The 27,671-nt window shown below is 40.5% G+C and overlaps 1 protein-coding gene across 4 annotated transcripts in view; it reads right to left on the reverse strand.

Moving 5' to 3' along the window:
* nrip2 (nuclear receptor interacting protein 2) overlaps positions 1 to 24,061 on the reverse strand; it is a 43,543-nt gene extending 19,482 nt beyond the window's left edge. For 3 of the 4 annotated variants that reach the window (XR_007957534.1, XR_007957533.1, XM_052030762.1), the window contains exons 1-3: positions 23,625 to 24,061; positions 7,798 to 7,959; positions 5,885 to 5,967 (exon numbers count right to left, since the gene is read on the reverse strand). Coding sequence is in view for 2 of the 4 variants with exons in the window: in XM_052030762.1 (XP_051886722.1) it covers positions 5,885 to 5,967; positions 7,798 to 7,959; positions 23,625 to 23,780 (401 nt within the window). In the remaining 2 variants the exon portion in view is untranslated. The remainder of the gene's footprint in view (positions 1 to 5,884; positions 5,968 to 7,797; positions 7,960 to 23,624) is intronic. The other variant, XM_052030761.1, reaches the window with a different exon arrangement.
* Between the last annotated feature and the right edge of the window lie 3,610 nt (positions 24,062 to 27,671).

Genomic DNA, 27,671 nt, shown 5'->3' on the forward strand with positions numbered 1-27,671 from the left:
AAATGAGAATACATTGCAACAATGTAAGTGTCTTGAGACTACCATACAACAAACCCACATCAATAATACTTGGAAAATCATAACAATTTTCAGAAAAATTATACAGCTTAATTCCTTTCCCATTTGACAATCTTGTAGGTGGGTTTCAAAGTCCTTATGCCACATCACAGTGGCCCTGTGTGACTACAGTCTGGCTGCTAGAAGACTGCTTTTCTTCACTTTGGGTCCAATAGATGTCTTTGCTAACTCACAAGAGCTCCTGCCCTAGTTGGGCCAGCCTTAGCTTGCTGATCAAGGCAAATTGAAGGAGCAACTTGGGAAGACTGGCTCTGGGGCATGGGTGAGCTGGGGCATGCTGCTTGAGAGGCTGTCATGGGAGAGGAGTTGGTGCTCTCATGAGAAGGGTCATAAATGTTCTGAATATGTACTCTAGCCAATCTGATGGGGCTGCGTAGATAATGGTGTTATAATCAGACGACTAATGTTATTTCAACTTCCAGACCTAGAGCTGACCCAGCTAACAGCCCCTGCATCACAGGCATCATATCCCTGCTACCTTAACTCTTCTCTTTGAATCTTCTCAATTTGAGCAGGACTCTGCATATGATGAGTTGGGGGCAGGGAGTGGGTGGTTGCATGATTGTGAGAGACAAGTTCCTGTGAGCCACAACCCAGGTCCTACAGGAGCATGAGCTCAAGCAGTAAGGCAATCTCCTCAAGTATATGAGCTACTCAGAGGTCTCATCCTGGTGTCCACTGACGCAACAATCTGCTCACAAATCACATCTTGTGGCTTGGGCAGCAATCTTCCAGAGTGCCAGCTCTCTGCCACACGAAGACGTGAGACGTCTTCCTCACGAGACATTACTATTTCTTTAGAGCTTCAAGCAGTGGACATGTGGTAGGAACGACACCTCAAGCCAGATCAGGGCAAGTCTATGAAGAGTCGGAAAAAGTTTTTGCAGCCTCTGTGTCTCTGCAGGGATGCCGTGTGACAGGATTGTTGTCACTGCCCAGCAAGGATGTGTACATATCCTCCAGAATGTAGGTTATTGTCTCCTGAGTCTACACAACCTCTTCCTGCGAGAACTTGGAGATGGACTCCTCTGTGCTCCTTGGCACTAATACATTTGACCAGGTAGCTAACAATGTGCTCACCATCTCACTGGGCAACCTCATTATACACAAAACATTTTTATGCAGCAGCACAGATGATAAAGAGGGTGTCTCCTGTATATCATATCAAAGAGGTTTGTAATAATCACAATGAAATGTGGCCTCTGTGGGCTGGTTTCGGCCTCTGCCTAAAAGAAAGAGGATTTTCCCCTCTAAACGTGAGGGTCCCACCTCTTATTCCTCACCATTTCATTTTAGTTGGAGGGGATGAAAGTCATTGAATAAACATTTCATCATCCCACCTCTGGAGGCTTGGCCTCAGTGTTGGGCTGGTGGGTATAAAATATCAATAGGTTGTTGCATGAAAGGACAGGTGTAAATGGAGTAATAATTTGTGTGAGTGTTTTTATGAGTATGCATGTACTTGGGTAAATGTGCTGTAAGAGAGTATTATTTTTAGTGCTGTGCAGCTCATCTTGACAGATCACAAGATATGAAATCTCCTTTGGCATGACTCAACTGCATGAGGAGTTTTGTTCTGGAGCAGAAAACACCAATGTTTAGCTTGGCTTTTAAAACAGAAATGCAATAAATACTCTGCAGATCATGGAGAATCTGTGCAGAGAGGACAAGAATTAACATTTCAGTTCATTGACCTATCATCAGCAGGTTTTTTGGTTTCTTTTTCAGATTTTTCCAACATCTATAGTTTTTTTTGCTTTTTGTTTTTTAACAAAGGCCTTGGCAGATCTGCATTCTCCTTTCCCTGGTGCACAAGACCTCCCTCCAGCATGTATCTCACTAATTACGATTTCAGTATCTCTCTGAGGCCTGGAGCTCTCTTCCTCTCCCCAGCAGGCTGACTCACCTCCTTGGCAGCCATTATCTGTATGTCGTTATGTGGCTGCTATGAGGACTTTGCCTTTCAGGGTTTTTGATTGCTGCACGGCAAAATGTCGGCAGCTGTGTTCAGTTTAGCCAGGTTCCATTTCAGCACTTGCACCTGGCTGTAAACCACCCTAATGTTTTTTTCAAGTGTCTTTTTGATCAAATTCATGAATTTTTGTGGTAGATTTGATTTGACATCACTGCTAAATGTAACAATATTTAGTGCACTAACAATAGATGAAATCCAATTTCTAGGCACATCTCACCACTGAATGAAAAGAAAATTAATTCTCTAAATCTAATTATCTGTGGCCTGCACAGGAGGAGTATCATGAAAAGATACAATTTAAAAGCTTCATTAAAACTTATCAGGAAAAAGAATTTGCCATTCCTACATGTGACCCCAGTCTTGCACAAATTTGGTTGATTTTAATGCCTTGAGTGTATCACGTGTTAGGCAACATATGTCACCTTGCCAGCAACAGGAACAACCTAACACACATAAGGAATTTACTCCTGTGTTATGCCCTTCTGCCCTATTTTCCTGCTTTTGCTTCCTCTGTTTAAATGTTCTTGTAATATTATACAAAATATATCCAAATTAGCTAAATATTTACTCACTGAACCACTTTCCTCCTTACTTGTGCTCCAGAGATAACTGTGCTTCAAGCCATGCTACTCCACTATTGCTGCCCATCACCCCTGCTCCCAAACAAATAATTATGTTATTTTATTACTTGCAAACTACTACTCCATTTCCAACCTCTCCATCTTGTCTGATGACTTGAAATGTGCTATATACTTCTTAATTTTTACCTATTTTTACCCAGATTCCTTAAGTCAGATTTCTACTCCTACTACAGTACCAAGAGAAGTCTGAAGAAATTTACCAATGACACATAGATGCTTTTAACAAAGGCATTCTATCCATCTTTGTCCCCTTCGATCCATCTTTTCTCAATCTGTAACTGATCAATGACATCCCTTTTGTTGTCTTTAGTGTACCAAAGGGATCAGTTCTTGGTTGTTTCCTACTTCACATCCAAATGCTGCCCTTTGGCAATATCTTCAAAAAGAAAACATCTGTTTTGGGATCTGGGTGTTACTAGCAAGGTCAGCACATACTGCCCATCCCTTATTGCCCTTGAGATCATACAGTGAACCACGTTCTTGAACTGCTGCTGTCATCCTGATGAAGGGAGTTCTACAAGGCTCAAGGGAGTTCCAGGAATAAGATCCAGTGATGACAAAGGACTGGTAAATGGATAGTATTCCACTCCTTACTTGCCTGCTGGAAAGCTTTGGTGTCTGGGAGGTGAGTCACTTGCTGCAGGATACCTAGGCTATGACCTGCTCTTGTGGCCAGAGTATTTACATGCAGGTCAATGGTGACTGCAGGGTGTTGATGGTCAGTAAATTAGGGATGCTAATACCATTGAATGTCAAGGGTGGGTGGTTTGACTTTCCTTTGGAGATGGCACTTGTATGGTGTGAATATTATGTGGATGCCCATGTCCGAGTATTGTCATTTAGAGCAACTTAATGCAATCAAATCAATTCATTATTGCTTTATGAAAGGAAAATCATGTTTGTCAAATTTGCTAGTGTGGTTCAAGAATATAACAAGCAGAGTTGATAGAGGGGAATCTGTCGATATGGTGTATTCGGATTTCCAGAAGGCATTTGAGAAGGTGCCACATAAAACGCTGGCACACAAGAGCTTACAGTATTGGGTGAAATACGTCAACATGGATTGACAACTGGTTATCATATAGGAGAGAGAGTCAGAATAAATGTGTCTTTTTCAGACTAGAAAGATGTCAACAGTGGAGTGCACCAAGGAACAGATTTTGGCCCTAATATTAGTGATTTGGAGGAGAGGACTGTGTGTAAGGTATCCAAGTTTGCTGATGAAATGAAATTTGGGGAGGGGGTGGGGTGCCATGATTAGCCTATTTGGACTCTGCAACAAAATAGAGATCGGTTGAATGAGTGGGCAAAAATTTGGCAAATGCAGTTTAATGTAGAAATTGAGGTCATGCACTTCAGTGGGAGAACTTAAAAGGACAACTGTTACTTAAATGGAGAGACGCTGCAGAGGAGTGAAGTATTGATGTCAAAGTCAAGTTTATTGTCATTTGCACAAGTACATGTATGCACAGATACAAAGAAAAGTTTACTTGCAGCAGCATCACAGGTACATAGCATTATATAAACAGCATTCACAAGAAAAATCAAGAAAGTATAGAGGGATCTTGATGTTCTTGTGTATAAAATGTAAAAAGTGAAGCAAGTAATTAAGGCAAGTGGCACATGGGTTGGAGTTTAAAAATAAAGAAGTACTATTACATTTATATAAGGTGTTTGAGAGTCTGCACCTGGAGTACAGTTTTGGTCCTCCTATTTATGAAAGGGTATACTAGTATTGGAGGCAGTCCAAAAGAGATTCATTAGACTAATTTGTCTTGGGATGAGAGAGTTGTCTCATCAGAAATGGCTAAGCTAGTTAGATCTGTATTCTTTGGTGTTAAGAAGAATAAGGGGTCATTTAAAATTGATCTATGAGGGAATTTCAAAGAGGGTGATGAATCTCTGGAAGTCTCTACCCAAAGGGTTATGGAGGCTTGATCACAGGGGATATTTAAAGACAAGGTAGATATATTTTTGAAAGGCTAGGGAATTGAGATATATATGGAACTGGCACAAAAGAGGAGTTGAGGTCAGCCATAATCATATTGAACAGTGGGGGGGCTTGAGAGGCCAGATGCTACTCTTATCCATAGTTCCTTGTACTCTTGTCTCTAGATCTTGCTGCATGCTGGCATGAAGTGCTTTATTTATTGAGTTAGGAATTGAATTGAACATGGTGCAATCATCAATAAACGTTCCCACTTCTGATCTGATGTTGGCATGAAACAGGTGAAGATGGTTGGGCCCAAGTCATTGCCCAAAGGAACACCTGCAGTGATGTTGACACCTGGTTTTATCTCATCACCTCCTCTCTTGACCCTCCCTCCAGTGTCTTTAAAATGTCAGGCCATTGTTCTGACATCCATTAGCAAAAAAGGAGAAATTTCTTGCCCAATCACCCTTTAGCTTGCTAATCTACACTCACTCTCACCTCAGCAACAATTTAATTTTAAAATCCTTATCGCATTTTCAAATCCCTCCAAGCTCTTCCTCCTATCTATTTAAAGTTCTACAACCCTCAGATATCTGCACTTCTCCAGTTCTGCTCTTATGAGCATTCCTGAATATAATCATGGTGGTATATTTTGGTAGCCTTGTCTTCAACAGCCAAAGTCCAAATCTCTTATGTTCATCCAAATGTTCTCCAATTTCCTACCTCCTAACGTGACTCACCTTCAAATTTTACTTAAAGTCTGGATAGTTTTACTACATTTAAAGGTATTTTTATGAATGAAAGTTTATAACTTGTTGTTGTGGACCCACACCCTTACTCAGTGAACCCTCTGCATACACTCACCTTGTGCTGCTGTCGTTGTCTCTAAGCCATCTTTCTCTCTGCAGATCAGGCACCAGAACAAAGATGATCTGTGTGTCAGGAGCCAAACAGAGTGGTATTTGGGACTGATGGCCTGGGTCAAAAAGCTAGGGCAAAAGCCTAACATTCCAGGATCCATAATTCATGGGTTAATTATCATTGGAGATTGTAATACGTACATTTTAGTTGGATAAACAGCCGCCTAAGGGCGATTGGCACAAGATGTTGAACTGTCTTCTACCACCATGTAACTAAAACAGTACGCCTTATAATTTAAGTAACACCAACTCACTCAGGCTGCAGATGCTCAGGCTATTTTTGTCTTAACCTTTTCTAATTTAACTTGTATGGTTCATCTGTTGAATGCTTTCTTACCCTATTCTGTTCAAGCAGCTGGTGGAGATGGTATTCTGGTGGCAGCCTGTGTTGATGGTGACTTTAATCTTTTGATCACGACACTGAGGAAACAAGGGACATGAGATAAGAAATGGTGAGGAAGAGGAAGTATATTATGTAACATCTATCTATAGGTATTGTTAAAAATATGAATTTCAAGCACCAGTAGTCGTGTGTTCCTATTTTAATAAAAGTATTTACATTTTCAATGGAAATTTCAAATCTTCCCCTCACATTATACTTCTTTCATAGAATATACAAGTTTACAACACTGTGCAATGTCTTGTTTGACTGAACCAAGCATGTCCATTACATTTGCTTACAATATTCACACTTTGTCAAAATGGCAACAGTTTTTCAGTCTCAAACATTCAGAGATAAATCAGACAGATTATTACAGAGGACTCAGTCCCCCAGTGTCTGGTGGTAAACAGACCCTATACTATGATCTTTTCAGTCACAGCAGGATATAGGCCACACTTGTGGCATATACAGCAACACCAAGAGCACCTTGCACCTGCTGACCAGGTTCATTTCCTTAATTAAGGATTGCAGGTTTCTGTTTAAACTTGGCTATGCTTCTTAGTACATGCCTTGGAAATTCAGCATTTATTAGTTCATTATTCTTACTTCATTCCTCATCCTTTCAAAGTTTGTCTACTTAAAGTTAAAATGAAAGTTCTGCTCAGACTATTTCTTGCTAGACTAATTTGGAACACCACTATATTGTCTTGTTGTGAACTGCTTTCTGACTTGGGCAACCTGCACAATGCCCTCACTTTTATTTATTGATACGCCCAATGTTACTTCCCTTCCTTTGGCTTCCATGATCATGAGTCATTTAACAATCTAAAATAATGCCTCAAAATATCAAGTCCGATTTTTAATGTCATTTCATTTGTCATACATTTGGTAACTAAGTTATGGTTTGAAAGAAAAAAATCAAAAAATATTTTAAAAAGCAAGATTGAGTTTACAAACTGAATTGTGTGCTTTTTTAATACATTTAAAAATTTAAATCAAGGCTCAGTCTAACATCAAACACTAGATTTCAAATGACTACTTTTAACCAACAGTTGAACTTCAAGCCAAATCTGTACATTCTGAACATGAAATTTTCAGAAAATCCTAACCTACAATGTATGATCCATGAGTATATAGCATTTGAGAACTTTCCAACATACAATCTGTTCATCACTAGAAGTTGATAGGAACTATGCACCCCCTCAGGCCGTGGGAAATTGGGTTTCTTTAGTTTTTCTAAAGGACTTTGAAAAAAAGTCAGATTTAATTCTCAAGGCAATGTTTGAGAGAAATATCTTAACAAATATAAACTGCTATATGCAACAAGGGAAGTAATCCAGGCATCTAACTCTCACTTTAAAACTTCTGATCCACATTTTAGAAAAGCTGTGAAGGCCTTGGAGAGAGAATGCCAGTAGAGATTTATAAGCAAGGTAATGGGGAAGAGGAACTTAAGTTATGTGGAAAGGTTGTTCCCTTTAGAGCTACGTATGTGGAAGATGATGGGTTAGAGCCAGCTATCTCATATGCCTAACGTGTTCAACCTAACTTTTACTTCTGAAGTATACTTGTTGATTCACCCTGACTGAATCTTAATGCTCAGTGCAAACTTTATGTAGCAGTCATTATGAGCTCCTAAAAATATACATCCAATAAGGAGCCTAAAATCCTTATTTTGTTTATGTTGAGCATGGCAGTTAAGGCTTTCTAGATGTTTTCATACTTCAGCTTTCATCACCATCATTATCATTTGGTCTTCAGCAGTGGATAAGACTTTTTGACTTATCCACTTCCAATAATAATAATGGTTACAAGAGTATTAGAATGTAGAGAATTACTTCATCAAATTGTAACTCAATCAAACATACCTTACAGAAGACAGTGAGCAAAGATACAATATCCTTATTCACGCTGGATTTCATCTCTTCAGCAAGTGGTGACTGAGTCATAGAGCCACTCTCCCTTGGATCTCCATGTAATTTTGTGATGTTGCTCTCAAGTAGTCGTCTTTGAACAATGTTATGAGGTTGCTGTGTGGATGAAGAGAAAGTGTCAAAACAATATGGGCATAAAAGACTATTGCTGAATTGTCTCCATCACTGCAGTACCAAACGCAAGATTATTGGTAGTGTCACTCAACAGAGACATGAGGAGTTTAGAAAAAGAGGACAAACCCTTTGGTTCATTTCCACACGTCAACTACCAATGTGAAACTCGGGATATTGGCCACAAGTCATAGAATTATAGACAGTTAAGGCACAGAAGGAAGTCATTTGGCCCATCGCCTTCATATCAGCCAAAATGGACTTTTTGTCTGTTTAATTCCACTGTTTAATTCCACTTACCAACTTAATCCATGCCCTTGCAGGTCATGGTTCTTCAAGTGGTCATCCAGCTACTTTTTAAACCATCACCCTCTTAATCAGTGAGTTCCAGACCCTAATCATTGAGTGAAAACATTTTTTTTGCTACTCATCTCTAATCCTCTAGCAATTGATGTTTCTCAGAATGGCAGGCCGTGACTAGTGGGGTGCCACAGGGCTCGGTGCTGGGACCTCAGCTGTTTACGATCTATGTTGATGATTTAGGTGAAGGCATTGTGAATAACATTAGCAAGTTTGCTGATGATACAATGTTGGGTGGCAGTGTGACACGTGTAGAGGAAGTTAGGAGAATTCAAGGTGATTTGGATAGGTGGGGTAAGTGGGCAGATACTTGGCAGATGAAGTTTAATGTGGATAAGTGTGAGGTTATCCACTTTGGGAGCAGGAACAGGAAGGCGGATTATTATCTGAATGGTGTGGAGTTAGGTAAGGGGGAAATACAAAGGGATCTAGGAGTCCTTGTTCATCAGTCACCGAAAGTGAATGAGCAAGTGCAGCAGGCAGTGATGAAGGCTAATGGAATGTTGGCCTGTATTACAAGGGGAATTGAGTACAAAAGCAAAGAGATTCTTTTGCATTTGTACAGGGCCCTGGTGAGACCACTTCTGGAGTATTGTGTACAGTTTTGGTCTCCAGGGTTAAGGAAGGATATCCTGGCTATAGAGGGCGTGCAGCGTAGGTTTACGAGGTTAATTCCGGGGATGTCGGGACTGTCTTATGCTGAGAGGTTGGAGAGACTGGGATTATACACGCTGGAATTGAGAAGATTGAGAGGAGATCTGATTGAAACACACAGGATTATTAAGGGATTGGACAAGACAGAGACAGGAAATATGTTCCAGATGTTGGGCAAGTCCAGGACCAGGAGGCATGATTTAAGAATAAGGGCTAGGCCATTTAGGACAGAGGTGAGGAAAAACTTCTTCTCCCAGAGGTTTGTGAATTTGTGGAATGCACTGCCTCAGAGGGCAGTGGGGGCCAATTCTCTGGGCACTTTCAAGAAGGAGCTTGATAGGTTTCTTATAGATAGGGGAATCAAGGGATATGGGGACAAGGCGGGAACAGGATATTGATTGTTGAGGATCAGCCATGATCTCAAAATGGCGGTGCAGACTCGAAGGGCCGAATGGTCTACTTCTGCTCCTATTGTCTATTGTCTATTAACTTAAATCTATGCACACTAGTTAGTGTCCTCTTTGCCAAGAAAAGTAGGTCAATCCTGTTCAACTGTTTAGGCCTCTGATAAATTTAATACACCTCAATATAATCTCCACAAGTCTCTTCTGTTCCAGAGATTACAACTCAAGATATTGGACACATGGAATATCCAATCTCTCCTTATAACCATAATCCTGGGAACATCCTTGTAAACTTCTAATGCACCCCTTCTAGTGCTATCACATCCTTCCAGTAGTGTAACCAGAGCAGCTGTGGCCTAATGTGTGTTTCGTAGTCCATGCTTGTCTATTTTATACCCACTTAACTGTTATCTACCTGTCCCACTACTTCTGGAATCTATCAGCATAAACTCAAGATCTTTCTGTTCCCCTGTGTAATATCCTACCACTTATTATGTTCTCCCTTGCCTTGTTTGCCTTCCACAAACACGTTGGTTCTCACTTCTTTGCACTGAATTCCATTTGCCTTTTGTGCACCTTGTATTGATACTGTATATTCCTGCAGCCTAAAACTTTCTTCCTCTCATCAACTACACTGCCAATTTTAGTGTCTCTGGGGAACCTAATTTTGGCCTTCTCTATTTAAGTCCAAATCACTTATATATACACTACAAAGAGAGCCAAGTACCCAGCCTGTGGAAGCCCACTGCATACAGCCCTCTTAGCACTAAAAAGCTCATCAACCATTACCTTTTGCTTTCTTCTGAGCCAATTTTTAATTCAATTCATGACTTTCCTTTAGATCCCTTGGGCTTTTTCTTTCTTGATTAATTGTCAAATGCCTTGCTAAAACTACACCAAATGTGTTTCCTTCATGTGCATTCTGAAAATAGTAACCTCTGAAAAGTTTCAATTCATAAACCTCCCTTAACAAATCAATATCAACTGATCTTCATTATCCTGTACCCAATTGCTAATTTATGCCACCCCTCAATTTTCTAACTATTTACCCACTACTAATTTTAGACAGTCTAGTAGTTGCTCGGTCTTGTGCTTTCTGCTTTTCATCAGAAATATTCCAGTCCTCTAGCACAATATTTGCAGCCAAAAAGAATTGGAAGGTTGTGTTAGAACCTGCATTATTTTCTCACATTCTTTTAAGAGCTTGGGGTACTGATAATTTACTTAATTTTAAAGATGCTTGATTTCCTGATGGGTCCTTTCAACATGTTTATTATATATAGTTTGTTACATTCATCATCCTTAATATCAGCACTTATATCATGCCATTCTTCCATGAAGTATTCTGTCAGAAATTGACACATGTATTCCACCTCCACAATCAGTCTACTGTTTCAGCTTCTAATAGGATTTTCTTCTTTGTTATCCTCTTCTTCACACTTTTTTTTTAAGAACCTTAGGATTTTCCTTGTTTTTAAACCAACTAATATCCCTCCCCTGATAGATTTTCTTTTCCTTTCTAATTTTCTTTTTAATTTCACACTTGCACCTCCCACTCTCCAGGGTTTCTGCTGTGTAAGCATCTTGGTGTTTATCAAAACCTCCCCTTTTTTGCATTACCCTGTCCAGTGTGTCCCCCAACATCAATAGCCATCTACAATTGGAAGCTTACTTTTTTTAAACAAAAAATGGGATTTGCTTTGGTCTGAAACCTCACCATCTCCTCCCAGAATCTCTCCCATTGCTCTGCATTCATTTAGCTGCTTCCAGTTCAGTTTTACTAAATCATATCCCAAACCTAGTAAAATATGCCATAACTCAATTTAGAAACTTAATGGAAGACTACCTTTTCTATAATTATGCTAAATCTAACTGAAATATGATTACTGCCTCGAGTTTGTTCTACCCCTGCCACCTGTTCTACTTACACGGGGTTTGTTACTAAATCTGAATACTGCCTCCTCACTTGTTGGGCTGGCTATGTACTACTAAAAAAGAAAGTTCAGTTGAATGCATTCAAGATTTTGCTCCTTTTTTTTTACCTTTTACTCTTCTTGTTTCTGTAAATGTTAATGGTTGAAATCCCCTATTTCAGTAATCTGAAATAGTCTGGCACACTTGGGACCATGGAGGTGCCAGACAGGCAGATTTTCCAGACTCTTGGTAGTTATTCCAATTAACACTATTAAATCACATTTTTTAGATGTTTTGCAGCACAGTAGAATACTAAATTTTCCAGCAAACCAGGTGAATTTAAAGGGAATGTAGGAACTGGGACCCGTGAGCCAGACGTCAAACCATCCGGATTTTCGAACAATTGCATCGAAGAGCATTAGAATTTTACTGTACAGCCTTGCTACTTCTACACTTAAAGCCATCTGGAGCACATTCATACTTTGAATATTTGTGACTTACAATATAAACACATTAAATAAATACATTTTAATAAACTTCATTTATAAAGTAGACAAAAATGTTATATGAATACATTAAACATCTGCTCTCATCAACAACAGTAATTTATAGCCTTGATTTTAAGCAATTTTAAAATTTAAATTTTTGGTACTGTTACTAATATTTCTCATGCTGCCATAACACTGTGCTGAAGGACAACATAAAACAAGACAGATATTCTGGATACAAAAGTTGTTGGGGGGGGGGGGGGGATGGTGGTGTGGTTGGAATCACAGCTTGCACAGGAATTGTCTATTATTACGGAGGGGCCCAATTGAGAAAATTGATTTGGTGAACTCCAGATGTACAAGTACCAGCAATAATCCAGAGTTGTTTCCTTTTCATTTTGCTTGTTAGTTTGTGGCAAAAATGAAGTTGTTGGCCATGATGAATAATTCATCTGTATCATCTTTGTTATATCGATGGTAAGCACACAGGTGTTCTTGGTGTTGCCATGAATGTTACTGTTGCAATAAAACTAATGGCCTTGCTTCTTTTCTTCATGGCAATGTATCACTTGGAGGTTGCCCTGAGAAAGACCACAACTTTACCACTGCAACTTTTTACTGGCACGGCACGGTAGTGTAGTGGTAGGTGTAATGCTAATTACAGTGCCAGTGACCCAGGTTCAATTCCCGCCGCTGTCTGTAAGGAGTTTGTACGTTCTCCCCATGTGTCTGCATGGGATTCCTCCAGGTGCTCGGGTTTCCTCCCACATTCCAAACATATACAGGTTAGGAGTTGTGGGCATGCTACGTTGGCGCTGGAAGAGTGGCAACACTTGTGGGCTGCCCCCAGCACGTTCTCGGTAACACAAAAAGACGCATTTCACTGTGTGTTTCGATGTACATGTGACTAATAAATAAATATCTATCTATTGTTCCATTTTAGTCTCAGGCACAAATATACTGCCAATATTGATGCCTTATTTGCTGTCTTTCATGATTTTGCCAATCTTGTTCATCCTGATGCAGTATTGGTTGAGCACTGAATGTAGAATTTGGGAAGAAAACGTGCAGTAACTTATCCTCAAATTATAATTTCTCCAATGATATCTGTCCCATTTGAAAAAGATGACTATCTCAAGAAACTACATTCATAAAGCAATGTCTCTGGAACTTCAATAGGTCTTATGTGTTAATAGATTTTAGATTGAGGGCTAATGTGCACAAAGAAAATTGATCTAAGGAAGTACTACCTCACTCTTAAAAATTAAGAGCCCTTTTTAGATTTAGCATTGGGATTACATTTAACAATGACAGGAGTTTTTAACTTTTAGAGTAATGTTGAAAATGAAAAGCTTTAATCTGTGTCTAACTTGTATCTGGCCTGGGATTGCTCCATACAGAAGTTGGGAGAAATTATAGTTTACATTAGATCAATATCTGCTTTTTTCCACCCATAAGACTGGGAAGTCATAGAGTCTATGAGTTACACAGCAAGCAAACAGGCCCTTCAGCCCAACTTGTCTTACGTTAACCAAGTTGCCTACCTGAGCTAGACTCATTTGCCTGTGTTTGGTCCATAATCCCCTAAACCTTTCCTATCCATGTATATGTCTAAATGCCTTTTAAATGTTGTAATTGTAACCACCTCTACCACTTCTTCTGACAGCTCTTTCCATGTACCCACCACATTCTAAGTGAAAAACTTGCCCTTCAGGTCCCCTTTAAATCTTTCCCTTACCTTAACTCTATGCCCACTAATTTTATACTCCCCTACCCTGGGAAAAAACGTGACCTTCCACCTTATCTATTCCCCTCAAAATTTTAGAAATCTCTATAAGGTCACCCCTCAGCCCCCTACACTCCAGGGAAAACACCCCCAGTTTATCCAATCTCTCATAACTGAAGCCCTCCAGTCCTGGCAACATCCTTGTGAATCTTTTCTGCACCCTTTCCAGCTTAATGGCATCCTTCTTTTGGCTAGGCGACCAGAACTGCAGGCAGTACTCCAAGTGCATTTCACCAATACCCGCCACTATCTGTAAGGAGTTTGTACATTCTCCCTGTGTCTGCTTGGGTTTCCTCCAGGTTCTCCAGTTTCCTCCCACCTTCCAAAGACGTACAGGTTAGGAGTTGTGGGTATGCTATATTGGCGCTGGAAGAGTGGCGATACTTGCAGGCTGCCCCCAGCACATTCTCAGTAATACAAAAAACCGCATTTCACTGTGTGTTTCGACGTACGTGTGACTAATAAATAAATATAAATAAATATATTGTACAGCTATAACATCTCGCCCAAACTCTTGTTTTCAGTGCCCTGACCGATGAAGGCAAGCTTGGCAAATGCCTTCTTCACCATCCTGTCAACCTGTATCGTCACTTTCATGGAACTATGAACTTGTACCCCTAGGTCTCTGTTTGACAACACCCTCCGTGGCCTTGGCATTTACTGGGCAACTCCTGCCCTGTCCTAACTTCCCAAAATGCAACACTCTGCAGTTGTCCGAGTTAAATTCCATCTGCCATTCCTTAGCCGACTTTCCCAGTTGATCTTGATCCTTTTGTAATCTTAGATAAACTTCTTCATTGTCCACCAGTTTTGGTATCATTCACAAACTTACTAGCCATGCCAACTACATTCTCATCCAAATCATTACCCAGAACTGATCCCTGTGGCACCACTGCTCACAGGCCTCTAATCTGAAAACAACACTCCATTACCACCCTTTGACTCCTACCACAAAGCCAATTTTGTATTCAACTTGCTAGCTCACCCTGGATCCCATGTGATCTAACCTTCGGGACCAGCCTACCATGTAGGACCTTATCAAAGGTCAAAGGCCTTGCTAAATCCATGAAGACATTGTCTACTGCTTTGTTTTCCTCAATCCTCATGGTCACCCCCTCAAAAAACTCAATCAAATTTGTGAGACATGATCTCCCACACACAAAGCCATGCTAACTACCCCTAATCAGTCCTTGCTTTTCCAAAGCCAGGTAGATCCTGTCATCCTTACTGCCCTGTAGTTCCCTGGCTTGCCCTTGCAGTCCTTCTTAAATAAAAGCACAACATCAGCCATCCTACAGTCTTCTGCTACCTAACCCAATGCTAAGGATGATGCAAATATCTCTGCCAGGGCCTCTGCAATTTTTTTCCCTAGCTTCCCACAATTAATCCACTTTGGATCCAGTATCAAAAAGTTAATTGATCCACTGAATAACTAATTTAGTTTAAGAGTGATGTGTAATATTGTGTGTCTCTTAAAGTTGGAGCACCAAATAGAAACATCTCACAGCATCATACAATCAATTTGACATAGAAGGGAGACACAAGAGATTGCAGATGCTAGAATCTGAAGCAACACACAAAAGAGCTGGAGGAACTCTTAGAACTCTTAGTTCTGATGAAGGGTCCTGACCTGAAATGTTGACTGTCTATTTCCCTCCATAGATGTTGCCTGACCCTCTGGATTCCTCCAGCTCCTTTGTGTGCTGGACAGAAGGAGGCTATTTACCTCACTGAGACAGGACCAGCACTTTTTGTCAGCCCCATTCCTCTGCTCTTTCCCAACCATGCAACTTGGTTTCAAACGCGCCTACCCAATTCCCTTTCCAAAGCCCTGAATCACTCTGTTTTCACCCTTCCTGGCAGCAAGTTCCTAATCACAGCCACTCTCAGCGTGAAAAACATCTTTCTCACATCCCCCCATGCTACATCTGATGGGTGTTTATCTAATCACTGTTTTCTCAATTCCCAATTAAGGGTATGTAATCATAGTGACATTCAATTAGGAGATTGTGCAATAGGTTACCTAGAAATTATTGCAAAACCTACTATTGCAATTCATAATCTTAAAAAGCTGAATATTTTGTATATTGAAATTTTAGCAGAGTAGATTTTTTTACATTTAATGGTGTCTGCTGATTGAGTAAGATACTAATCAGTTTATAATGTGACAAAGTCAATTTGAAGAAATATTAGCTGTCACAAATTTTCAGTGAGGAAATCATGTAATTCCTTCAAGTGATTTGTGTTGTAATTGTTTCAAAAATTTGGATAATTATGTATTCAGCATGCAAAATACAGTTATTCATAATACTGTATCTCAGAGGCTTCTTACTGCCTGAATATACATCTCATCTGTCTTTTCATTAAACATATGATTCTTCCATGATAAACCAGGAAGGTTGCCATCACAGCTTATTATTTTAAAATTCTATTGTAATGAACTTCAGTGTCATTATTCCTGACTTTGTTGATTGTGCAGCATTTTTTAAGTGAAAGTATTCATCCCAGTCAGTTCCTCTGATAATGTCGATGTAACCTGTGGTTGAATGTTGACACAGGCACCATTCTTAACGTTCAGAAGGTTAAAAGGGAGATTAATCAAGATTTTCCACATTGTGAGGGGGTTTGATAGAGAACAAAAATACAAAAGGTTGGGGAAAAAAATCCAAGGAAGAGAACTTCCTTCACACAGTGAATTGCTGTGGTCTATAATGCACTCCCCAAAAGGATGATAGAAAATTATGCTGCATTTTTAGAAAGAAAATCAGATATATAGTTGCAAAGAATAAGTTTTCAGGGTTATGGGAAAAGAGCAACAAAGTGGGACCAATTACTCCAATGAGCTGCTATCTACACAATGGGATGCATGGTCTCCTTCTGTATGATTCTAACTGCTCACACTGTCAAACCTGTAACTCCTTCAATCATTTTCCCCATTGATAGCAATTTGCCTTTTCTTACTGTTGGCCACAGGAAGAAAACGAAGAACATGCAGTGTTTGGTGGTCAGGTCACAGAACTTCTTGAATTACAGTTCAGGAGTGGTGGAATGTGGGGGTCACAGTGGGGGATGTTGGTAAGTGTACGGGCAATCAGTGCCTCTGCTAGCTCCTTCCTCCTAACACACAAGACCTTCTGGATGTTTCTACTATAATGCCTACCAACCAGCTTCTCCGCTCTGCATCTCTAACTTGCATCTCTGACTCTCAAAAATTGTGAATTCTTTTTTACCTCTATCCCATAGCTTTGTACCTTTGGATACCTCTGCCATGTGCTCCTGTGGTCAGCCATTCTGTAAAGTTTCTGAAAGTCAACATTATCTACTGCCCCAATCTTCATCCAGAAGTGTTTATTATTGAGTAGAGCTAGCTAATTTCCAAGAATCCTGCCACAATGACTACATCTTCCCTGCTTGTCTGGTAGAAACCAAGTGAGAGAGCAGTTAAGATGCAACAAGAACATCAAGTGCTCACTTCTTTACCAAGCCAAACCTGTCAGGACCCAATGGAGACTTTGTGGTCCCGGAAAGAAAGTTTATTTCTTATTCTTTTTGTTTCTTTGGGAGGAACGGAGGAATTTGTCTGGATCCCATTGGATCTCTTGTTTGTAGCTTCTGCAGCCCAGATTGTTCCCGCCTCTGGAGCCCACCTCACCACTAACCCCAGGGTTGTTTCCTCAAATCCCTGGCCAAAACTCAACGCTATCTGAATTATTACTTTCTCCCTCCACCCCAAAATGATTTATGGATTAGGATTAAAGTTAAAATTTGAAGATTAAAATTAAATACGTAAGTAAAAATCTCACATGACCTTAATATGTGAATGTGTTCTTTGCACAGACCAATTCCACTCTACGGTGGAATTGGATTCATGCCTGTTTTGCATGGAATTTGCATCAAGGATTCCATCATTAGCAATGCAAATAATCTGTTCTTTGAAATCTCCTGCAAACATCCCTACAGACATTTGGCAGTCAAACCCATTTCAATGTGGTGCAGTTCCTAGGGTGAAAATTCAGGGACATAGTTTTTAAACAGGTTCTTCTGGTGACATTTTTTGACAGATAAACAGATAGATAGTTAAATTAATCATTTCAGGATTACCACTCTAAGCACTAATAAATTCTCAGTTTCTGAGAACACTAAACAAATGTGAAGGTGTGAAATTTCCACTCAGATGCTCACCACCCACATTCATTGGTCACCTACCTGCTAAACTTGTTCTTCCTCTATGTAAATTTCTGAAAAGAAGCAGGTCCAGAGGTGACGGACAAAGGCCTGAACAATGCAGGCCTTACTGATTGACAATTCCACTGAAATATTTAAACTACACACCCTACCCCAATGAACCAGCCATCAAACCTTGCACATTTCACTTTCACAAACATGAAAAAAACACTTTGGAAAATAATTAACAAACATTAAAACATTTAATCAAGAGTACATACATTTAAATTAATCAACTCAATATGTAAACTGTCTGTAACTTACCCATCTCCTGTTACTTTCCACTGAAATAAATGGAGCCTCTGAACCTGACCCAGGTCTAACCTGGTGCAAGTTCAGTAGCAGATTTGCCAGCATTAGTGGAATTGCAGCCTCTTCTGCTGGTCTCTGGAAAGTCCAGATCAGAGCACAATAGATGTTGTAGTGGCAATCAGCTGCACAGAACTTTTGGGACTTCCACATTAATTCATGCACAGTTACAAAGCCAAATGCCATTAGCTCTACATGCAACTCCTGCCATTGGGGGCTAATATTTCCAATGTGGTCATTTTCTTATTGTTTTATTGATTCTGGTGACAGAAGCTGGCCCTTCACAGTAAAGCAGTAAAAAGATGACCACATTGAAAAATTAGCCCCCTAAGGAGGGAGTTGCATGTAAAGCTGACAGCATTTGGCTTTGATCTCTCTCTGTCATCTCTCAACATTACTTTTAATTTGGTGACTATATCTGACTGCCTTTCTCTGTCTTTCTTTTTGTTTTCCTCACTTTTTCCCCAGATTTTTGCCTGCAAATTTATTTTCAATTTTTTGTCATCTTCACTACTTTTTACAGTCAGTCACCAAATTGTCATTCTGTTTTCCTCATATTTACATCAACCTCCAGTATTAGCTGGAAATCATTTTTTCCTTATCATCACATATTCACTCCAGCTGTCACTAAAAGGGCACACTATGATCTGAATGTGCTGCACTCCAGGTATTCTTCATGTGGAGAGAAAGTTCTCTGTTCCTAATGGCCTAAGCTAGTGTGGGAGCCAACTTCAAACTCAAGCTCAGGAAGCAACATACAGCATAAATTATAACTGGTTCAGCCCAAAACATTTGTGTCATGTGGTGGTTTAGACCATAGAGACTAACATCTGCCTAAGTGAGAGTTCTGGGGAACAAAGGCCGCCAAAGAGAAAGTCACATGGAGGATAGCGAGCAGACCAAAGATTAGGCAGGTTATCAACAGTCAATTTACTGAGGGCTGATTATCTGGGCTTTAAATCTCCAGAACACCTGTTCCCTGGGTAGAAAAAGGTCAGAAATACATTTCCAGCACATTCAGAAAAGGCAGTACTTTGGCCCAAAACAGAGTTTATGCTGACCCAGGAATCCTTGTGGGTCCCAAGATCAGTCCAATGATCATGCAGTAGGCCATCAATCAGGTCAGGGCCTTTTTACTTACAAACTATTACCCAGGCCTACTGTGGCTTCAGATATCGGCAGCTCTGGTCCTAACACAAACATCCCGTGTTTCCCTTAATCAGTTAAGTACCTATTAACATGAAATCACAGCCGACCCAAGCTGGGAATCATTTGAGATGTGAAATATTATGACAAGCCCAGTTATAATACGGCACTCTCAATATGGTGACATGAGAAACTGTAGATGCTGGAATCTGAAGCAACACACAAATCACTGGAGGAACTCAGTGCATCACACAGCAACTATTGGAGGGAAATGGTCAGTTGGCTTTTCAGTTTGAGGCCCTTCATCTGGATTCCGAGACCCTCCAGATGAAGAATCTCACCCCAAAACGTCAACTGTCCATTTCCCTCCATAGATGCTACCTGACTTGCTGAGTTCCCTCCAGCATTTTGTCTGATTCTCAATATGGTGTTTGGAACTGAAGGCCCATTTACAATAATTTGGTCAATACCAAAAAGCTGGTCATGATGGTAGGTCAGATTATAACTGTCAAGATATCCAAAAGTCCTTTCCTAAAATACCACACAATTCTCTTTAGCATGATGAGAACTTGAGAACCAGGAGTCAAATATTTGACTCCATTGTGAATTGGTTATCCAGAGTTTGATTATTAATCCTTTGTGGTAAATTTATGCTATTAGATAGGAGACTTAAGGAAAAACCTAAAATGCAAATAAATTTCTGAAACATTATCCATGCCACAAGCTGGTGAATAGCAACAGAGAATAAAAGACAGCTCTGAGCCAAGGCTCTGGTGAGAAAAGTCAGGGTTTCAGTCCCTCAAACAATTTTGGAGTGGGGAGAACTTAAAAGGATGGGGTATTCTCCACTATAATAAAAGCTGATGGGATTATAGCAAGCAGGATAGAGGGAGTGTTGGGTAGTGTTTAACCTAAATGCAGGATGATTGCACCTGTATTAACTAAAGAAAATGTTGAGTACTACTGAAAAGTAAGTGGTAGGAGATGAGTAATATGAAAGAATAAATAGGAAACATAAAAGCAATTGAAGCTGATTTTGTATTAAAACAAGTTTGACAAATAAGGTTTTACATGGAGCAATCTAGTGATTGATTAGACTTTTATCAGCACTGCAGAAATAAGATGGAAAGATTCAATCAATAGAAGAGTTATTTAGCAGATGCCATATCTGGAAATAAGAATGTTGTGAAGCAGTATATTTAAATTCTTGCATTGAGGCTCAATAAGAGTGGATATGGAAAAGGAAAGAATAATCAGAATCACTTCGGGTGGTGGTTGTAGGGTACAGTGCTTCGGGGCTCATATTTTAGACATGCTTTGATCTGGAATTGTGTACTGAGATGGTGAAAGTGACTGGAAATTTCATATTATTAGGAATTGCCTGGGATAACTTCCTGAAAAACTGATCAAACCTGAAACACCGGTGTGCACTGGGTGGAATGCAGGGAATCCCATTAAAATTAGTCACCTATTGCCAGTCATTGTCTGGGACCCTGCTTATGCCAGTTCAGATATCTGACACTAAACAGAAGCAGCCAGCTCCTCTGACTCCAGGCAGCAGGATATTTTATAAGTAGATAAATAAAGGAGAAGGAAAAGAAAAATGTCTCAATTGCCTGAACCTGAGTAGTTTATTTCCTTATTTAAATAGTTTTGATATGCACTTAGAATGCCAACAGAACAGCCCTATGTACAGCGGTGGAGTGTGCTCTTCAGGCTATAATGAAGACTGTAACCCACCTGAAATTTTGGACATTTAAACTCTAAATGAGCAAGTAGTGAATGAGGCAAATAGTGAATCAGAACAAGAAAAATATAATTCCTGGACTAAATTCTGTAAATACTGCCTAGCATTGGCCTCCTGGCATCAAGTAATAAGACACAAGATGTTACTTTATTGAATTGGATCCTTGTGATTGGCTGTTACAGATGCATGGTGCAATGTGTAAGGTGTATTTGTTCACTGTGAATGAATCCTCCTAAACTGTTTCACATCTCAATATCACCTAATTCCATGTCTAATTTCCACATGATGAAGTACCATAAAACAGGGACAACCTCCTTGAGCTGCTACAAGGTTAATCTACGAGAAGAGATGGCCAGTATAGAAAGTTGGAAGGAAGGGGTGGAGCAAGAGCTAGCAAGTGATAGGTGGATCCAGGTGAAGTGGGGTGATAGGCACCCTGTTCGTAAAATACAGGTTGGATAATCAAGGTGGCGAGATTAAGAAAGGGTAGAGCCTTCGATCTTGAGAGTTGTGGCCATTAGCTGGATAAAGAAACCCTACAGTAAATGCTTCAAAGGGAACTCTGCAAGCCAAGTATATTGACCATAATATTTGACTGTCCCATCTTGCTGGCTCTGATTTTGTGGCGATTGATGTTAATATCCAGAAAATTCAAAGTACCATGAACGAGGTTTAATTTTCTGATCAGTGTTCTCTTCAGGCTTCTCATCAAAACCATAGGATCTCAATATGCATTCTTGTATCTGCAATAAAATTTTCATTGTCTCATTCTGGAATCATATAAACAGGGTGTTGTTGCACCAATGCAGTGAGAATTATATGCATGGACAGGATTGGATAATAAAAGGAAAAGGTGATTAACATGAAGTTAAATTGTGGCAAACGGCTGTTTAGACACCAAGAGAAACGTGTAGAGGATGGGTCATCAACCAAAGCACTAGTTTCTCAACTTTCAGTTTATCTCCACTTTTGACAATACCCTTTGTGGTAAAATTATGCTATCAGATACAAGTGTCCAGCCACACTTCTCCACACAGACCAGAGGTCAAAAAGCTGGAGAAGAAATAGTCTGAGATTTTTGAGATAAATCTCGTGGAACAATTCTGATCCTCCAGGCTCAGCAAGGTACTGCAACAGAATACATCTGAACCTCAGCTGATGTGGTGAAGATAATCAGGAACTGGCAGGTTTGAGGCTGTATGGGGCTCCTGAATCTGGAAGTTAGTCTTACATCAGTGGGCATTATTTTCACATTTTAATTACCCATTTAATTGCCTGGATCAGGTGAATTCCATAGAACTGGAACCATACCAGTTAACACAGTATGGGTGAGAATGCATCTGGTTTGTGACGCACATTCTAACCAGCCAAGTTTGGGTTAGGAAAGCTGAATTAAAATTAAGGCTTTCCTTTCTGTCTCCGCTCTCAGTGCCAGGCATTGGCCATCATTCCCTTTCTGACAATTTCTCCTTTTTCCCATGTTTTTTCTGTATCTTGCCCATTCCTCCCTTCCTCCAACCTCTCATTCACTTATGTTCTAATTCTATACTTTGCTCAAATGTTTTCTCTAGAAGTGCCGGTGATGAAGGGAGAATTAATTTTGTGCAGCAAGTAGTTATGATTCGGAATCCTTTGTAGGAGCGTTGGAAGAAGATTCAGTGATAACTGCTCAAGGATAGAACCCTTCGTCAAAGGAAAACAATTTAGTGATGATGAGGGGGAAGAACACCAATTGGATCATTATTTCAAAGTTCTAGTATGGCCATTGTAAGCCAAGTGCCACCTGTCCGTGCTTTATACACATTAATCGTTTGTTTTATATAATATTTCTTTCCCCCCGCCCCCGAGTTTGTCTTTCTCTGTTCGCGTGTTCTTTCTTCATTTCTCATCCATTTCCCACCTATATTTCCCCCTTGCTCCTCCTTTCCCCTTTGATTTATTTTCCACTCACCTTTACCTGAATGCTATCCCAGTTTCACCTATTCATCGGAACAAACAAATCTTCTGTTTTCAGATGCACTCATTTAGAAGGGATCTGGCTTCGTTAATGTTTCTCCACTCCGATAACACTGATTTAGTCGAATATTTTCCTTTTAAACCTTATATTACATCATTGTCAGGTTGTGCACATTTTCCGATCGCCATATAAACTCTCGATCTTGTCAGAATTTCATTTAAATTTCAACAGGACTGTTTTCGTAATGCCACAAAGTCAGTGTCTCTGTTTAATAAATAGCTGGAAAGCCGCAAACTGTCCTTAAATGCAACCCTATACAAACACACATCACGTACTAACAATATATGATATGCATCGCTAATATGCCGTGGATGTAAAATGCATGTAAAATATGCTAAGTACGGAAAATAAAAGGATACATTTATAGAAACTTGTAAATGTATCTGGGCGAGTATCTATCGACGAGCAATCACACATCCCCACTTGTAAACAGGACTATATATGACATCAGTAAATTCAAGCTGCAGGTCAGCTCAAGAGTATACATCACACACTATAGATTATAAGTGCAAACGTTCCTTGGTCCGATCACACGATATCAACAGTATTCACTGCAGACTCGGCTGCCCACGTACACCCTGCCATCAGGAAGACGACTTACCAGATCTTTTGATGTTCCCATCCTTTTTAGCCCATCCAAAGGGAGCAAATCTGCAGAATCTTTATGGATGAACTGTGTAGCTTGCTTTAGACGCCTCTTCTGGTGCAGGATAGCTTTATCCCTGATTTCCATTTCGTTTTTCTTGAGCTCGGACATTGCTGCTGCATTTGTTTTCCTCTGGCTTGCAGTGAGTGCCGAGTAGTGCTGCTGCCCTCTTCCAATCCTCCTCTCCTGCACTTCGCTCCTCTGCGGCTCGCTAGCTAGGGATTTTTTTCCGAGAGAGAGAGAGAGAGCCCGCAACGTACGTCACGACCAACACATTTCCATAAATAACAAGGGCTTAAAAAATCCGAAGAAATCCGCAAGAAAAAGGGGGAAAAAAGTAAAAAAAATACTCGAAAAGTGAAAGGAAGAGAAGGGAAAGGCACCGGTACAGCACGTACCGATCTTGCAGAGTTGGGATTGTTTTCGACAATGAGCAGTATGATAAACTATACCGCAGATTAGTGTCTCTTAGTGCAGAATCACTGTTGAAAATAAACCTGGAGTGAAAGTTAAATAATCGTAAATAATTACAAACTAGGAGAGAGGTGTCTGTTTCTCATTTTAAACTATCGTTTGTTTCGAAATGTTTTAGGAGTTTGATTCAGGGTTAGTATTTTCCTTCGCAGATTTGCTTGAGAAAAAGAGTCCCAAATTGCCTATTAAGGTTCATAAAATAACGGCACGTTATTACATTTATTTCACAGAAGTTTGTAGCCTTCTTCTAACAGTATAACCTCTAATATTTATAATTATTCTCCTGTAAGGTCCGCCGTTGTAAATCTGCTTGCAATCCCGGTATCTGTCTGATGTGGTTTGTGAAAATGTAATCTTGTAACCAATCCCAAAATGACGCAGTCCTGAACATATATTTTGTTCATTCCTGTGAATGAATTTAAGCGTCACTGAGAGATGTTTAGAGCCTTCCATACCCGCCCGCTCTTCCAGTCTAATACTGCAAATGTTTTCCTTTAATGAACCATGTAAGTAAATACATCCTTGTGCAATCACTGCCTCCACTCGCAGTGCTGCGAATAAAGTTTAATAGCATAGAAAATGGGTTTCACCCATTGTGGTGTGCTAACATGTCTTTGCGGTTAGTACTAACGCCCCTTCAAAAATTATGAAATTTTCCAGAAAGATACTTGAAACAGCGTTAGGATGGCTCACACAGCCTCAAAGATGCAACCTGCGTGCTTGCCGATGGGACCACACTCAATTCAGTGCAATTATTCACGCTTTCCTGAGCACCAATCACAGGACATCGGCTCTTAAAGGCACACTCCCCAAGGCAGCCAAAGAGCAGCAATACACACAATGGCTGCTATGGAGGAGAAAGAGGGAGTGCTCCATAATTTACTGAGAAGGATATAGAAATTCTAGTCAATGAGATCTTGTCACTTGTACCCAGGTACAGTGAAAAGCTTGTCTTACAAACCGATCGTACAGGTCAATTCATTACACAGTGCAGTTACATTGAGTTAGTACAGAGTGCATTGATGTAGTACAGGTAAAAACAATAACAGTAGAGTAAAGTGTCACAGCTACAGAGAAAGTGCAGTGCAATAAGGTGCAAGGTCACAACAAGGTAGATCATGAGGTCATAGTCCATCTCACTGTATAAGGGGACTGTTCAATAGTCTTATCACAGTGGGGTAGAAGCCCAGTGGATGGGAGGGCAGGAGACCCACCAGGGACACTATTAGAAGAGCGTGGCTGCAAGTGGTTTCAGTTGTCGCCTTCAGCAGTGTCTGTATAATGGGACAATGCCAGAAGAAATGTTAAGTCAAGGTGATCTCTAGATCAACAATAAATGTTGCTCTTGTGCACGCACACACTAAGCTAATGATACAAAAGTTACTCCATCCAAAATAACACCTTCTCTACATCCCCCTCACCCCCCACTACTGACATGCTACCCCCTCCATCACCCAAACACAGGCCAAGCCTCCAAAGGGCTGATAATGAAAAACCTGCAAAAGTGTCCTTCATCTACTCTATTTAGACAAAAACGGTGAGGAATGGGGGGAAGGCTTCCACATGAGGGTGGGGCAGGGGGCATGGGGTGGATATTGAGCAAGCACCAGCTCAGAAAGTGCAGTAGTACCTAGAACGCTGGTGCATCACAAAAATGCTGCAGGTGCCAGAAATATGAAATGAAACACAGAGAAGTCTTGAAGTACTCAGCAGGAAGGCTCTCCCTAGCCACGTACACACAGACCACAGCAACTTACAGGGATTGTCAATTACTTGTGCATTTGCTTGTGGTTCATTTGAAGAACAGTTGGTTGTGGGGAATTGCTGATTGGTCTTTGGAGAAGTTGTTACATTTGCAGAATTCTGCAGGAGTTGCTGTGGCTGAAGTTAAATTGTGTACTCACCTCTGAAGTTTAGCTAAACCCAACTGTTGCCTGTTGAAGTATTCTGATGGCTGTTCCTTGAGGCCTTGCATGAGAGGGAGGATGATGTCTGGGCCTGACGAGGTGGCTACCTGTGAGAAAGGTAAGAGGGAGGATGGGTAGACAGACCTTCAGCAGGAGGTTCTATCCATTCATGCACCAGAGAACAATAATGTATCAAAAATTTGCTTGTCCAAACACATCTGTCACACACTACAGCCACAGCTGCAGCTGCAGAGAAGGGTTAGAACTGTGCTGCCTGTGACATATTGGAGGTGAGAGTGGCCATGATGTCCATACCATAGATTTCCCAGGCTGCTGCCAGGGACGTCAGCAATATCTCACATTTCTCAGCAACTGGAGAAACTGTCATGAAGGCTTAATACTCCGAGAGCAAAATTAATCACCTTCTCTCTCTTGAAAGATAGCCCAGGTGAAAAGCATACATGTACTTTAAAAGATTGTGTACTTCCTGATGCAGAGGGTGGATACACATTACCTTAAGGATACGGAAATGTTCAGGAACCACAAGTGTTTTCAATCCATGATTAGCCAGTTGGTTCATACCCAGATTGTGCTGGTCAATGCCGTTAAGGGAGCAGAGAGAAATCCTACATCTTGCATCAATTCACTGTGCCCTTGCTCTTTGAATCACCATGCCAGACTGCAGGTACCTACCTGGAGGCAAGGCCACCTGGCTTTAATTGCAATTCAAAGCCCACACACTGCTCATACATCCATCCCAGAGGAGAGGAGGAGAACAGAAATGAATTGGGTCAATGGAAGTGAAAATGTCAGAAGACTCTTTTGTTCTAATCAGATTGTTATTCCAAGAACAAAATCCCAATTCTCTATTGTGTTGCAATTCCAACCCATATCCTTCTATTGCTGATCATCTCATCATCCACCTGACCACAATTACAGAATATAGGATCACACCAAATCAACACACAAGCAACATTTATACATCCACCCATGACAGAAAACACTTAAGCCAATAAATCACCCTTGTGTGTTCCCCCAGTGCCTCGCTTCTGCATGCTTTTGCTTTCTTGATGCTCCTCAGCAGAACTCCCCCCATGGCTGCAGCATAGCTAACTGAATGCTGCTGACTGCTGCAGTAGAGGCTACAGAAGGACCTGCAATTGTTCTGGACCCAGGAGGCCTGGTTTTACACCTCACCATGAGCAGCACTAGTTTGGACTGACTGGCTGACAGGCAACAGCAAGGGCACAGGTGGAGTGGGAGGGTGGGTCCATCTGTGGAAGGGGAAAAAAGACAGTTAATATTACAGACTGGTGACAGAACTGGCCAGTTCTGATACAAATCGGAAAGGCTGGGGATCTGAGACTAATGAATTAGGTATTGAGAGGAAAGAGAAATGGTTAACATTTCAGGTCAAAGACATTTCATCAGAACCAGGGAAAGTTAGAAATCAAAGATATTTCATATTACAGAGAAGGGGGAAGGGTGGAGGGAACAAAGAATTCCATGGATTTCAGACATTTGCAGCACAGCATTTCACACACTCTTGTCACTAGGTAAAGCATCAAGCTGAAGCATTGCAGTTAAAAGAATTGAGTGCACATGATATGGGATTTCATTT

Source organism: Pristis pectinata, chromosome 15, assembly GCF_009764475.1.
Source record: "Pristis pectinata isolate sPriPec2 chromosome 15, sPriPec2.1.pri, whole genome shotgun sequence".
In the NCBI taxonomy this organism is placed as follows: Eukaryota; Metazoa; Chordata; class Chondrichthyes; order Rhinopristiformes; family Pristidae; genus Pristis; species Pristis pectinata.